General features: G+C 39.5%; 1 protein-coding gene across 5 annotated transcripts in view; it reads left to right on the top strand.

Annotated features, from left to right (window-relative positions):
- AFF2 (ALF transcription elongation factor 2) overlaps positions 1-12685 on the top strand; it is a 327568-nt gene that overhangs the window by 247978 nt on the left and 66905 nt on the right. For all 5 annotated transcript variants that reach the window (XM_050310260.1, XM_050310264.1, XM_050310262.1 and 2 more), the window contains one exon: positions 863-900. In XM_050310260.1, the coding sequence (XP_050166217.1) occupies positions 863-900 (38 nt within the window). The remainder of the gene's footprint in view (positions 1-862; positions 901-12685) is intronic.

Raw genomic sequence — 12685 nt, 5'->3', positions numbered from 1 at the left:
TTTACCTAGTCTGAACAAAGCAGGAGTGGGATGCAAGGTCGGTTCAGATGATATAATTATGTCACAGAAGCATTAAAAGAAAAAGTCTCCACTAACATCTCGAGCAGCTTAACCAGTGTGATAGACTGGCGCGGCTCTGCCATCGGTGCCCCCAGCTGTGTTGCTTAGCAACATTTTAATTCAAGAAGAATCGAAGGAGATGAAATCCCCGTGGAGAGGGAAACAGAAATAAGAGGGCCGTTGACAGATGATCTGAGTTGTTTCTTCTAATATACTGTGAAGATCACTGGCTCTTTTCATGAATGATAAATGGACTGTACACAGATCAATGGGTTCAGCAATAAACTGGAACCAGGCTCCATGTCTGAGGTGGTGCAGGCCGAGAGGCCCAAAGATTTACTCATTTAGATGATTTGGAGTGTGTTTTCTCAAAGGTTTCACAAGAGGAAATTGATCTGAACATTTGGTCATTCCTTGCCCTTTTCTGTTGCTGGTGAATAAAAACTGCTTTGGAAATGGAATCCATTCTTCCCTTTATTTTTCCTCTTGTTGTTCTTGCTCCAGATAGGGACAGATAGCTTGTGACAACGGGGCCAGACCTCAGAGCAGGAAATGAAGTAATAGCTCTGAATGAGCAGTTCCACTCGTGGCCATTAAAAATAAGCAAACCACGCTGGTGACACAAGCTGGGGCAGGAGTGTTTCAGACCCAGAGCACTGTCTCTCAGAATGGCCCTCACCCCAGCTGTGGGGTGTGCGCCGCTGAAGAGCTTCCATGGGTTGATGTTTGCTTGTGGCTTGGCTGGGCTTTGGTGTGGCACTTAATGGTTTGTTCCCCCCCCCTACCCCTCTTCTTTTTGCAGGCTGCTGAAAAGGCAAAATTGAGAAACATTCCTGTGAAGTAAGTTATTTTTATATCCATTTGAAAATGCAAGTTTAATGCTGTTGTTTAATAGAGTGACTAAAAAGACTAGGGCAGTGAGAAGGGTGATGAAGGAGAAAATAGAGTTCATGTTGCCCCTAATCATACTAATAAAAAGGTAAGTATCATTGAGAAAAGCTTTTGATTTTTTCTGTGTCCCTAATGATTGCACTCCCCAAGTTTCATCCAGTTTTCCATGAATTAATGTGTTGTCTATGAATAGCTGCCAAATAATCACAATCATACTCAATACATAGTGCTCCTAGCCTGGGGGGGGGGGGTGTTATACATGCTAAAAAGATTTTGATTTTTAATTGCAATCCTGTAGAAGGTCTGACAGGGGGGAAATCACTAGGAATGTGCCAAATAATTTCTAGACACATGGGAATATTTTGCACCTATGTGTCAAGGCTTTGCCATCCTGTTGATTAAGAGCTCTTTCTCACTCTCTGTGTGGAGCTCTCTCACACCATACACACATGTGTGTTTCTGCTCTTTACAGTAGGGCTTTGTGAAGGATGAGCAAGCTACCAGGGAGCAATTTCAAGGGCGTTTTATGAGAAGTTCTTAAATCTTAGGCCACTAGCGGCAATACCCAACCATATATCATTGAATTAAGAAAGTTGCTATATAGATGTCCTGGCTCTTTGAGAAAAGGCATTTTCAGTTAAAGCTACCAGCCTCAGTTATTCTGTTTAAATAATAAATACTCCAGGCCTAGTGGGCTCTCATGTACCAATAAAACCACATTTTTAGCTTCAGTAGGTGATCATAGCAGTTTAACTGAGTCGCAGTAACTGTATATTCCTGTTACAGACAGAGGAAATGTTCTAATTTTTGTAGTGGTTGGCTGATCATACTGACTTTTGGACTGGAGTGGGTTTGTATTTGTAAGAACATGCACTGACTCACAGATCGTTGTGTTTTAGCACACATAACAGAAGAATGCAGTTCTGCTTCTCACTTGGCTTCCATCATGTATAGTCATTTACACCTTATAAAGCAAACACAAAATGTGTATGAACACTCCTTGGAGTGATTAGGCAATATGTCAGATGACCATAAATCACTCTCTCTTTATGTTTCATTCAGTCTGATAAAAATTAGAAATAGGATCCAACAGAGACCTGATAGCACATGAAACTTGTAATAAGACAAGGGACCTTTGTTGCCTGTAGGGCTAGTTCAGATTCAGTGCAAGCTGAATTAAAGTCATTGTTAGCTGGTGGATATTTAATAGAGAGTGAAATGAGCTGTGTTCTCACCTCACATTATACAGGATCCAGGAGTTGCAAGGTGATGAAAGTCCTGGGGAACAACTCCAAAATAATCATTTATCATTCATTCACCTTTTTATATATTCTGAGTCAAATTCTCAAGAATGACTCAACTGAATTGAATTTCCCCGTATATAACAGACACACTGAGCGTTGCAGTTATTCAACAGCATGTATGTGACACTGGTGCCCAATTAATCCACCAGAAGAACTTGGGAATCTGGGGGAAAGGGTGATTTAGGTTAAATAATTTTTTACACAACTTGAGTAAGTGTAACATTTTGAAATGGAGGAAGGCCAGATGGACAGTCTCGCTCTTTCCACCTACATGTCTGTATTTCACCCTGTCATGTTTCTCCCAACTGGTTGTTTAACTTCTTTTTGACTATGTTCATGGTGGCAGCTTCAATTAGTACCCTAGGGAATCCATTATACATATTAATTACACTCTGTATAACAAAATAGCTGAAAAATCTGCCTAGTTTTTCCAGTGACATGTAACTATTTAAGGTACCTGTATACAATTAGGATTTTATGCTAAAATATTAGCTCTCAGGGCAAAAGAAAGATTAGTGCCTTCAAGGTACCAGTAGTAGCCATGGATTGCATTTATACAAGCATCACAGCCACACTTAGTACAGCTCAGACTTGGCTAGCTTTTAGTCACTGCTTTTGTAGCTCTCAAATGTCAAGGAGAATTTCACTTGAATTTTAATGTTCTTCAGTATGCAAAATAAAGTTAGTAGCTTCCATTGTCATAAGGGCTGAAAGCTGTACAGATTCCTTCTACCATATGTGACTTATCACATACATTTTTAAAAACACATTTTTGTTATTAAGACATATGTGATAGTACACTTCTGCAAATGTGAATTGCTTTTGGCTAAAAGCCATGCACTAATAAGTAGAGTTGAATCTAACTGCACTTGACATCTGCTACAATATATAATTTTTTTTACATATATAAATATATACATATAAAATATTTGCAGTTGTCATTAGCATTAAAAAATATCCTTGTTTTTACGTTGTGCTGAGATAGTTCTTGTGTCCCAAAACTGGAAGTAGAAATTACTCCCTTTTAGGGACTATAGTTCCTTGGACAGAACCTAATAGTGCCACCATTTAACATATTAGTTCAGAAGCATGATGAAGATTTCTGTAGAAATGGTCTATTTACTTTTCATTGCTCAGTTTATTAATGTTGCTGGTATAATGTTTGGTAGGAAGTTTACTGTTCTTTTATGTTCTCTTTAGTCCCTCCAGCACTAACCACTTACGAAGGGAAAAAAACAAGGAAGTTTTCTTTTTACAGTTCAGTAAAGCAGCCAAGCAGCTGGTTTGTTAATGTCCAAGTGTCTGTTGGTGCTTAGACTAACTGGTGTGAACTTCCTGATGGCCAAAGTAGGTGCAGGTGGCACTTGGCTCCTTCGGGGGCTCGGTCTCAATTCCCTTAGAGCACTGCAAGGCACAAGACATCCATAGAACTCATCTTTATGTATTGGTAGCATCATCTGACATAATACTGTTATAAATAAGCACACAGTAAATAGCTAAGAAGTCTCCGTGTCTGCAGAACTGAATTTTTTTTTTTTTTTGGTGGAAATAGTGCAGTTAACTTTATCAAAAGACCCTCTTCTGTCTGTGTGTGGCACCAAGGTGGCCCCCATAACTGCAGGATCCATTACATTTAATTTATATACACTCTTCTGCCCTTGTTATGCAAGGAGCACTTGCTTTCTCCCATTGGTTTGATCCATATTTACATTGAGAGTCTGTGGTAGAAAAGGGATTTCCTGGCTGTGAAGGCCTAGATACTTTCTTACTTACTTGCTGGTCCTTACCATGCTGTTCCTATCCCTGAGTCTGAAAGAGGTAACATGACTCAAAGAATTTCACTCTGTGGAGGGTTTGTGATTTCTAAAGAATTGTTACACGAGAAATGGTTTTGAATTAGGGTGCATTCAGAGGAATTACTCTTTTATATACCCTTTTATATCTTTTATCAGTGTGTTGAGCTGCAGGATCCTCTCATATCCAGGTCCAGTCAGGGTTAGTCCTCACTCTCAAGTGCAAATACACTTGGCTTGGCAGCCTGTACATAAACGTGGACTGAGGGTCAACCAAGTTGTGTGGCATTGAGCACCATAGTGTGTAAAAAAAATACTGCTGTTTTTTTTTGTTTGCTTTAAAACCCTTTTCCTCATATATTCACTGGAATCCACCCAAGAAGTTGTTGTTGCACAGAAGAGCAAATGATTAGTCACTGTTCTTCATTCCTGATATTACATCCCTCTGTTGTATAAACCAAGGATTCTTCCTACTCAAAAGGCTCTAATAACGCTGATTTCCCTCCAAAAGTGTGAGCCCACCAGTGAGCTAATACAGACACAAGGAAAGTCCCTCTGCAGTTGGGAAATGTCTACTAGCTGGGCAGAGACAGTGGTTAGGAAGATGAACAGGTTCTTTGCAGATTGTCCTTATAAAGAGATGGGTTTTTTGCACGGCAATGCCCTTCTGACTAAGGACTGGATATAATGTCATTCTAAGCAAATGTCTCAGATTACAGTCCTTTATGAAAATGGCCAAATGGATTTCTTGGGAAAACGTGGACAGGTGAAAGAATGATTTGGCTAAAATCTGATGTCATCCAACACCTTCAAATACAAGGGGTTTGTAGGAAATAAGTTAGACTTTTTAAATGGAAAATGAATGCTTTTAAAGGTGTAGTCACGTAGTCCATGAAATTCTGTAGAACTGTAGGAATATTGGAAGTGACTTCTTCCTTCAGGGAAGAAAACATTGCCTTCCTTGAGTGTCCTTTATACTCCCTTCTTTTATAGTCCCTTTTAAAATCTTCAATAGAAAGTATATGGCATTTCCCCAAACACCTGCATATGCTTAAATTCACTGTAGTTTTAATGACTTCCAGATACATGTTTTGGGATTACAGCTTGTGTTAAAATCCTGCTGCTTTTTATATTTTCAAAATATATTTGTTTTCCATCAGCCACAAGTTTGTTAACCAGCAAGATTTCTGGTGTTTATTGTCTTTTCCTGCCATAAAATTCATCTTCTCCTCATAAGGGCATCTGACTTGGCTTGGTATGGTTTTCTGTCCCAACCATCATTGGAAATGCAATCCATTAACATTTGATATCTTGACATTTCAATTGACCTCTCATTTGCAAAGCGCAGTGGTATTTTTCGTGGCCTTTTCATCCTTGATTATACATGGAATAGGAGTGCCTGTTTCTACTGACTGCACTTTAAAAATGTCTTTGTTTTACCAGCTGGAGTGGCACCTTGTTTTTGCCTCCCTGGATAGACCTTATTCTGCATGGAAGGTCTGAGGTCTAAGCAAGTCATGCAGAGCCAAAGGATTTTCTTATTGACTCACTAAGCGGGAGGGCGAGCAGGTCAGACTCCGAGGGTCAGTTAATGTATGCTGTAATAGCAGTAACCATAAACAGATCTTTTGCTCCCACTGGCAGAAATGCAGGCCAGTGGGACAGGTCTGGAAGTTGGTTTGTTTTTAGCCTGTCAGATGAGACACTTGTACCCAGTAGAGGTACGAAAGGGACAGCGTGCTATTGGCACACACTCTCAGCTCTTCCACTGCAGGGTATCTCCCGTCCTGTATTTAAAAAGAGGTGATAAAAAGCATGTCATGCCTAGGTTAAAAAAGCCTCCCACTCATGGATAATTGTATGGGAGGATGGCCATATATACATATACTGTATATGAAGGAGGGTCAATTTAAATTGGATGTAAGGAAGAAGTTTATTATAGTGAGGGTGGTGGAACACTGGGTACAGGTTGCCCAGAGAGGTGGTGGAACCACTCTTAAAGAAACAAAAAACCCAAACCTGATAAGATTGATTTCTAGTAAAACTTCCAAGCAATTTCCATATGGCCACCTGGTCATCTTTGCTTCTAAACCTTCCTTCCCAGTGTTTCTCCTCAGACTATTTCTGGCGAACTACTAAATCAGACTGCACCAATTCGATTAGTTCTAAAAATCCATTATAACCTAGTGCCTAAACTGACTGCCCATATTCATTTCTCAAAGAAATCCATTCATATTTATGCTTTAATACTTTAAGTCTAGCATGCAAAAGCACTCAAATCCCCAGCAGAAATCCAGGAAAAAGCCCTCTTACAGGCAATTATAGACAATGTGCTTTAGCCCCTGATCCTCCTAGGCTGTCCACTTAAGCATCTGCACAGGTGCAGAGTTTGGTCAGTGGGATCAGTTTATTGCACCAGCAGTAAAGTGCCTCCAAAATTTCACAGAATCACCCACATGCCACTGACTGTGCAAGCTGGGCCCCTTGGAAAAGTCTGTAGAGGCGTGCAGAGCTCACAGCAGGGTCGGCACCTGGAGTGTCACTGTGAAACCAGTGCACACATGCTCATTCCAGTGAGCTTTATTTGGGGGGCTGGGGGCTGCATTTCCTCAGCAGAATGTGAACTCTAGAAATGTTGCAAAGGATTACTTTACTCTCACAAGTTAAAGGTTAGTCTTGGAAATGGATTATAGAACTCCCGCTTTTAAACTGTTTGCAAAGAAACGCACATATTAAATCTTTTTTGATGATATTGCATTAATCCCTAAATACTGATTTTTATGTAAATTTTGACTCTTGCAAAGCTCTGACAATTCAGCTATCCCCATGTGGTTTTGTCAGAGCTCAATTGCTCCTTTAGATCTTTTTTCCTTTTTGCAGTACATTTTGCTTTATTCCAAAGTCATCACAGCAGCTGGAAGATGTAGTACTTTAGACATAAAATAATAAGTCTATTTAATATTTTACCTTTATTTTCTGAATTTGTTCCTCTGACACATCTTGTTAGATAAATTTTTATCAGTCCAAAGGATAACCACAGTAGGGCTATTTTTATTTCTAGGGAAATGATGCATGATAACTACTGGCAGGGCCCAAAGCAGTAAATCAGTCCTGTTCCAACCACAGAATGTATTAAAAGTCTGTAGCCTGTGGTAATAAGTTATAATTTAGTTGACTAGCAGTTTGTTTGGACTTAAAACTGTACAAATGAGTCACATTGGCTAAGTCCTGAAATATAAAATTGTTTGTGCTTTATTAAGGTATTCAGCTACCACCACAACAAGTACCTAGAGAGAACACACAGTTTTTCAAATGGTCGCAATGCACTTTCATAGTGAAATGCTTCCGACCTGATTGTGTAATTTATAGTAGATGGTTAAATTACCACACGGCCTGTGCAGTGTTTGCTTACAAGACAATGAGATGAACAGACTCTGAGAGCTCATTCATCTAATCTCTTACAAATCTGAGTGCACACCATCAATATCAAGCACCGCTGGTGTATCCAGCCATGAGGTGCCCCTCGGCTGCCAAGGCAGGCACGGTGCTCAGTGGCCATCACACAGCTTCAGACAGCTAGAGAAACCTTATCTTTTGTATATTTTTATTTACAGAGACACGTGTATGCCAGTTGATTGAGGTTAATCATGCATTTGTGTAAAATTTGTCTTGAGTCTTGCAGCTGGGGGAAAAAAAAAAGTAGTTTCATTTTAACTGGGTCACTTTTGTTATTTTTCAAAACATTTTTACACCTTCATTGTGATGCAGCTTGTCAAGATTAAATTTAGATCCCTTTTTAAAAGTTGTGAAAAAATGAAAGTTTGAGCCAAACAAAACCTTATTTTGCCTGACTCTTTTTGATGGGAAAAAAAGTTAGTTAAGGTCAATATTTTGTTTTCCAGTTTTAGTGTGTATCCACTTTTGATCAAAGGAGTATACCCATTTATCTCTCTCACTCATCCTGTGGTTTTGATCATTTTAGATTTTATCATTTTTTTCTTGGTTATTATTTTTAATTTTAGGTTACTTAGCATTTATTCAAACCATTATACTGAGTGTTTGCTTTGGGCATTGCATCAAGTAACAGCTATTTTCTTACCACCTGTGATATTTTTTTATATTAATGCTTTAAAAAATGGCCTCTGAGCAATTAAGATGTTGCAACCAGTCAACAAATGCTAGGCAAACTGAAGAAAAGTCCTGATCCTGATATAATTGGGAGAACCTGCGTTGCTGGTTTCAGTACAGCTGGCTGAATCCAGCAGAGGAAACAGCCTTCAGATCTCATAACCCTGAACTTCGCTGTTGTGCCATTTTTGTGTTGCTGGAAGGTAAATAACCAGAGCAAAACTATAAGTAGTGTTAGAGTATGTTTATGACTGTATGGTTTATTTAGGTTCTAGCACTCTCCAGATGAAGGTCCCTGCCTTGGAGAGCCTGGCAGTGGATAAAGTTATGATGCAGTGAGATTTAACTGAGGCTTTGGACTGTATCTTCGAAATCTGTGGGCCTGTGTCTGCTCTCTTTTCAACTGCAAAACTCCACTAGTTCCACTGGCACTTGTCCTACTTCTCCTGGGTGTGAGAGGGGATGACGTTTCCTTGTTCTTTGAGGGTTGTGGCCTCATGGTAATGTATCTAGTAGAGTTCCTCTGTCTTGCATGGTCATGAAAATAGGACTGAGTAAAGGTTACCCTTGGTATCACCTTTATATACCCCAAAAACATGCCTGCCATACAGCAAACGGTCTTTTACTTTGTCAGCCAGTAAGTGAAATAAAAGAAAAATAGGTGTCTTTCGAGCATTTATGATTTTTTAAATACAAATATAAAAAATGATGAGCTTGTGCTAAGTGAGAAAAGTAGAAAAAAATTCCAGTAATTTAGGATCAATGAATACGAAAGAAAGGCAAAAGCTAGATAATGTTTCAGGAAATAACACTGCTACAAGGTTAATTTTGCCTAGTACAACATTTCCTAGTATTGAATTGCCTGATATACTCCCTCAGGGATTGCTCCTGCGCTTGCAATAATCGAGGCTGATTTTATTGGAAAATCACCTCTGGATGAGAGACATACTCTAGAGAGAACTTTGCATGGGTACAAATAGGTTTTTGGTGCCAGTGCCATGTTGCCCAGGCCAGCACAGTTATAGTTCCCAATCTGTCTGTGCATTCAAGCAGCAAATTCATTAGCAACCCTTCTGGCAGGATAGAAAAATAGACATATTAGGGAAATTTACTTTGAATTGTTTTCAGGATTTGTTGGATAACAGTTCAGTAATCAAATTGCGCCTCCTAACAAGAGCATTAAATATTTTTATTAATAGTGGCAGGGAAGCTGCAGATATTCCTTTAAGTGCAGAACATTTTACTGTAACGCTATGTGACTGGCAAAGATCATGGATGAAAGAAGAGATTAGCATAGCTGGAGCGGGGGTGCTTGTAATGTCGGAGCTGATTTTTGTTTTGTGTTCCGTGTCGGGGCTGTGTCGAGCCACACAACTCTCACGTTACAGACGTAACGTTAAGTTCAAGTATCGGCTCGTCCGTCAGACCCTGCCAGTTTGCCGGCTCTTTAATTGCAGAAGGAGGGTCGTGTCGTGACGGCTCCGTGCTCTCTAACCGTGGGACCCAAGTTCAGATCTGTGGAGCGGCTTCCAGGCCTCGTCAAGTGGAAACTGAGCATATTGTAAACAGAGCGCGTTTCGCCTCCAGCTGGGAGGAGGGACACGTGGAGCGCCGCGTACGAGGGCCCTCCGCTGACCTTGGAGCGACTTTCAGTGTGGGGAGGCTGGAGGAGCTCTGGGAAAAGGCTGATTCAGAGAGACAGATTAGTGAGGAAGAAAAATCAAGGAGATTGGCACGGGGACGGTGGAAAAAAATCTTTCTAAAGAAGGAAAATTTTTTGCACTCGAGGCCAACGCTGAACCCTTATAATCAGGCTCGTCTCTGGCCGCACACCAACAAGAGAGAAAAATACTTGATGCAGCTTGCACACTGAAGTCTGTGCAAAAACTAGTGTTCTGCCTGGGAAAAAAAAAAAAAGGGCAGACTAGAATTTAGTAAAGAATAAATTACATGAAGCTCAGGAAAATGACAGGGCTAAAAATTAGGATTGTAAAGAATAATCTGTATGCTCTGTTCCCTAATTCCTGTTGTTTTCATGATTGTTTCGCTGTGAAGAGGAGAGCCACTCTCAGTATCAATCACAGTAAGCTATTTAGACACAGAAATAAGTGGCATATGGCTTAGCACTTTTGGGTCTAGCAATCAAGTAGCAACCTTCTGCAATACAACTGCAGTTCGGTTCCCAATGGGCTTCACTTTGATGATTAGATATATTGAGTTCTCTGTGTCATTCAAAGACAGCAGAATTTCATACAAGGTGGTGTTAGCTTCCTCTCACTTCATTTCAATTTTCAATAACCAGTGTCATCACAAGTAACAGTTTCCTCGTAATGGAACTTCATGTCGAATCAGATTTGTCCTTCAAGTCAAAGAGCACTGTGAAAAGTCTTCTGAAATACTGATCTCTGGAAAAATTCCTACCACTGTGAAAATGAGAAGGGATTATTTATTTCATTCTTTTTTCTCCTAAAGACATTTAGGTGCCCAATCCTCAGATCATTCAGAAAAACTCAAAAAAAAAAAAAAAAAGCTTTAGTATTACATTTGGGGATGGTCTTAGCATTCTTTGCAGGACTAACACAGGTACTTTTGAAGCCATTGTTGTGGTAAGTAAATAGAAAATATTTGTTGGTTCGTATTTGAAACCAAAAGTTTGATATTTAAAGGCAAGGACTGTGTAAGTTAAGTTATATCAGAGGAGAATTTGGACTTCAAATATGAATTGGTCCCTCTGTACTTCAGCATGGCATCTGCTAAATATTAATGTGCTTCACTGACACAGAACTGCTACTTTGCTGGGACTTACTTTCTCTCCATCAGCTCTACCCCATCCCTGGGCAATGGAGAGCTGTCTGTGTAGGTAGCTGGAAGGGACCAAAGGCTTTGCCCACTGGAGGATGAAAGCATGAGCCCTGCTGGAGTTCAGGGTTTAGGGAAGGGAGAGACTCAAACAGTAAAAAGCCCAGAACATGCATCATGATGAGCATAAACATGTGAGACAAGTGTCTGCCTTTTCTCTCAGGGATATTTCTGGAGAAATCTGGTGTCTTGGAGAATGTTCTGCTGTGATCCCAGTTCTCTCTTTTTTGCCCCTTCTCTGTAAGATTTACAAAATGGAGGAGCCCTTTGAAGGTCCACCAGTGTCACACAACCTGTACATCATTGAGATCCACCTGGCAGCTTTCCACACAGCCCCTCCCATGCATGAGGATTGTGCCAGATAGCGTAACAGCACTAGCAGTGCTTTTAAAGAGTAAATTCTGGGTCACACATTCACCACAAAGCACTTGCTGCAATTCACAATTAGACTTAATATGCTGTAAGAAGAGCGACTGCAGGCAAATATCTCACAGCTTTATAAGCCTGACATGTACCAAGCAGCAAAGATGATATGGCTGCCTGTGTCACATACCCCAGACTGCCCATCCCATAGTTTTATTTCTTGGCAGTTTTCTACAATTTTTGTGGAATTTTTTTTTTAATGTGACAAAGTCACTTCAATTACACAGTCATTATAAGTTTTGCCAAGGTTGACTATGGATCGCTTTGTGTTCATTAGAGCACAAAATTAGAATTTTCATTGCAGCAACTGTAAACAGTATTGGCTCAAAGGAGTCAAGCTTTCTTCCCTCCATAAAATCTTGGATAAGCTATAACTGAGGACTTCCATTTTTTTTTTTTTTTTGACAGCTTTTAGGTGGTGGTTTTTTTTTTTTTTTTAAGCTGCCTTCTGGGTTGTTGGATATTTTTCTTCTTCTTCCTAAGCCTTGATATATTTGTTTAACTGAATAACCAGTTCCCTTTAAAATGATGGCATTGCCACTGTGTGCATGAACAAGCAAGTGCAGTCAGTGTGTTTCTAAAGCCATGAATATATTATTCCTTCAACTTCTTAAATGTTATAGCTTGGTGCTTGTCACTTTAGACCCAGACAGATTTGTAAAAGCCATAAATGGTCTTAAGAAAATCACCCTGTTTCAAAAAATACTTCATCATCTTCTTAAGTCCCACTAAGCCCCATTAAGCTTTCACTTAACTAATATCAGAGTTTACTACTTAAGTAATAATTAAAGTTTCTATTTCATATTCTCATGAATTTATGGATATATATGATTGACTTTGCTCATCATGCTGATGTGAATATAGAGAAATTGCATCAAAACTGATCATTTTATATATGCAAAAATGAAGCAAATAGGAAATAAATCCAGTTTGGAGTGTTTCAAGCAATGGAGAAAAAAACAAGAAGAGTTTCGAATAAAGTCCAGGCTTTCAGAAAAGCTGTCTGGAAAGAATAAGACTGCCTCTTTTTGTCTGTATCTAGAAAAATAAATAAGATCAAGAAAAACATCTTGGAGAGAAGGAGGTTACATGTTTCCCTTGATTTTTTAGTAATTCCTTTTATGTTATTTTAACCCTCATATTGCTGATGTAGCATGCTAGAAACAATAGTGTAGTAAGTAGTGGAACACTGCCTAGTAGAAAATACAACGAAAATGCTTTGCCTTC

Source organism: Myiozetetes cayanensis, unplaced genomic scaffold (assembly GCF_022539395.1).
Source record: "Myiozetetes cayanensis isolate MyiCay16 unplaced genomic scaffold, myiCay2020 scf15, whole genome shotgun sequence".
Lineage (NCBI taxonomy): Eukaryota > Metazoa > Chordata > Aves > Passeriformes > Tyrannidae > Myiozetetes > Myiozetetes cayanensis.
The sequence above is the reverse complement of the archived record's forward strand: the minus strand, read 5'-3'. Positions and strand labels throughout refer to the sequence as shown.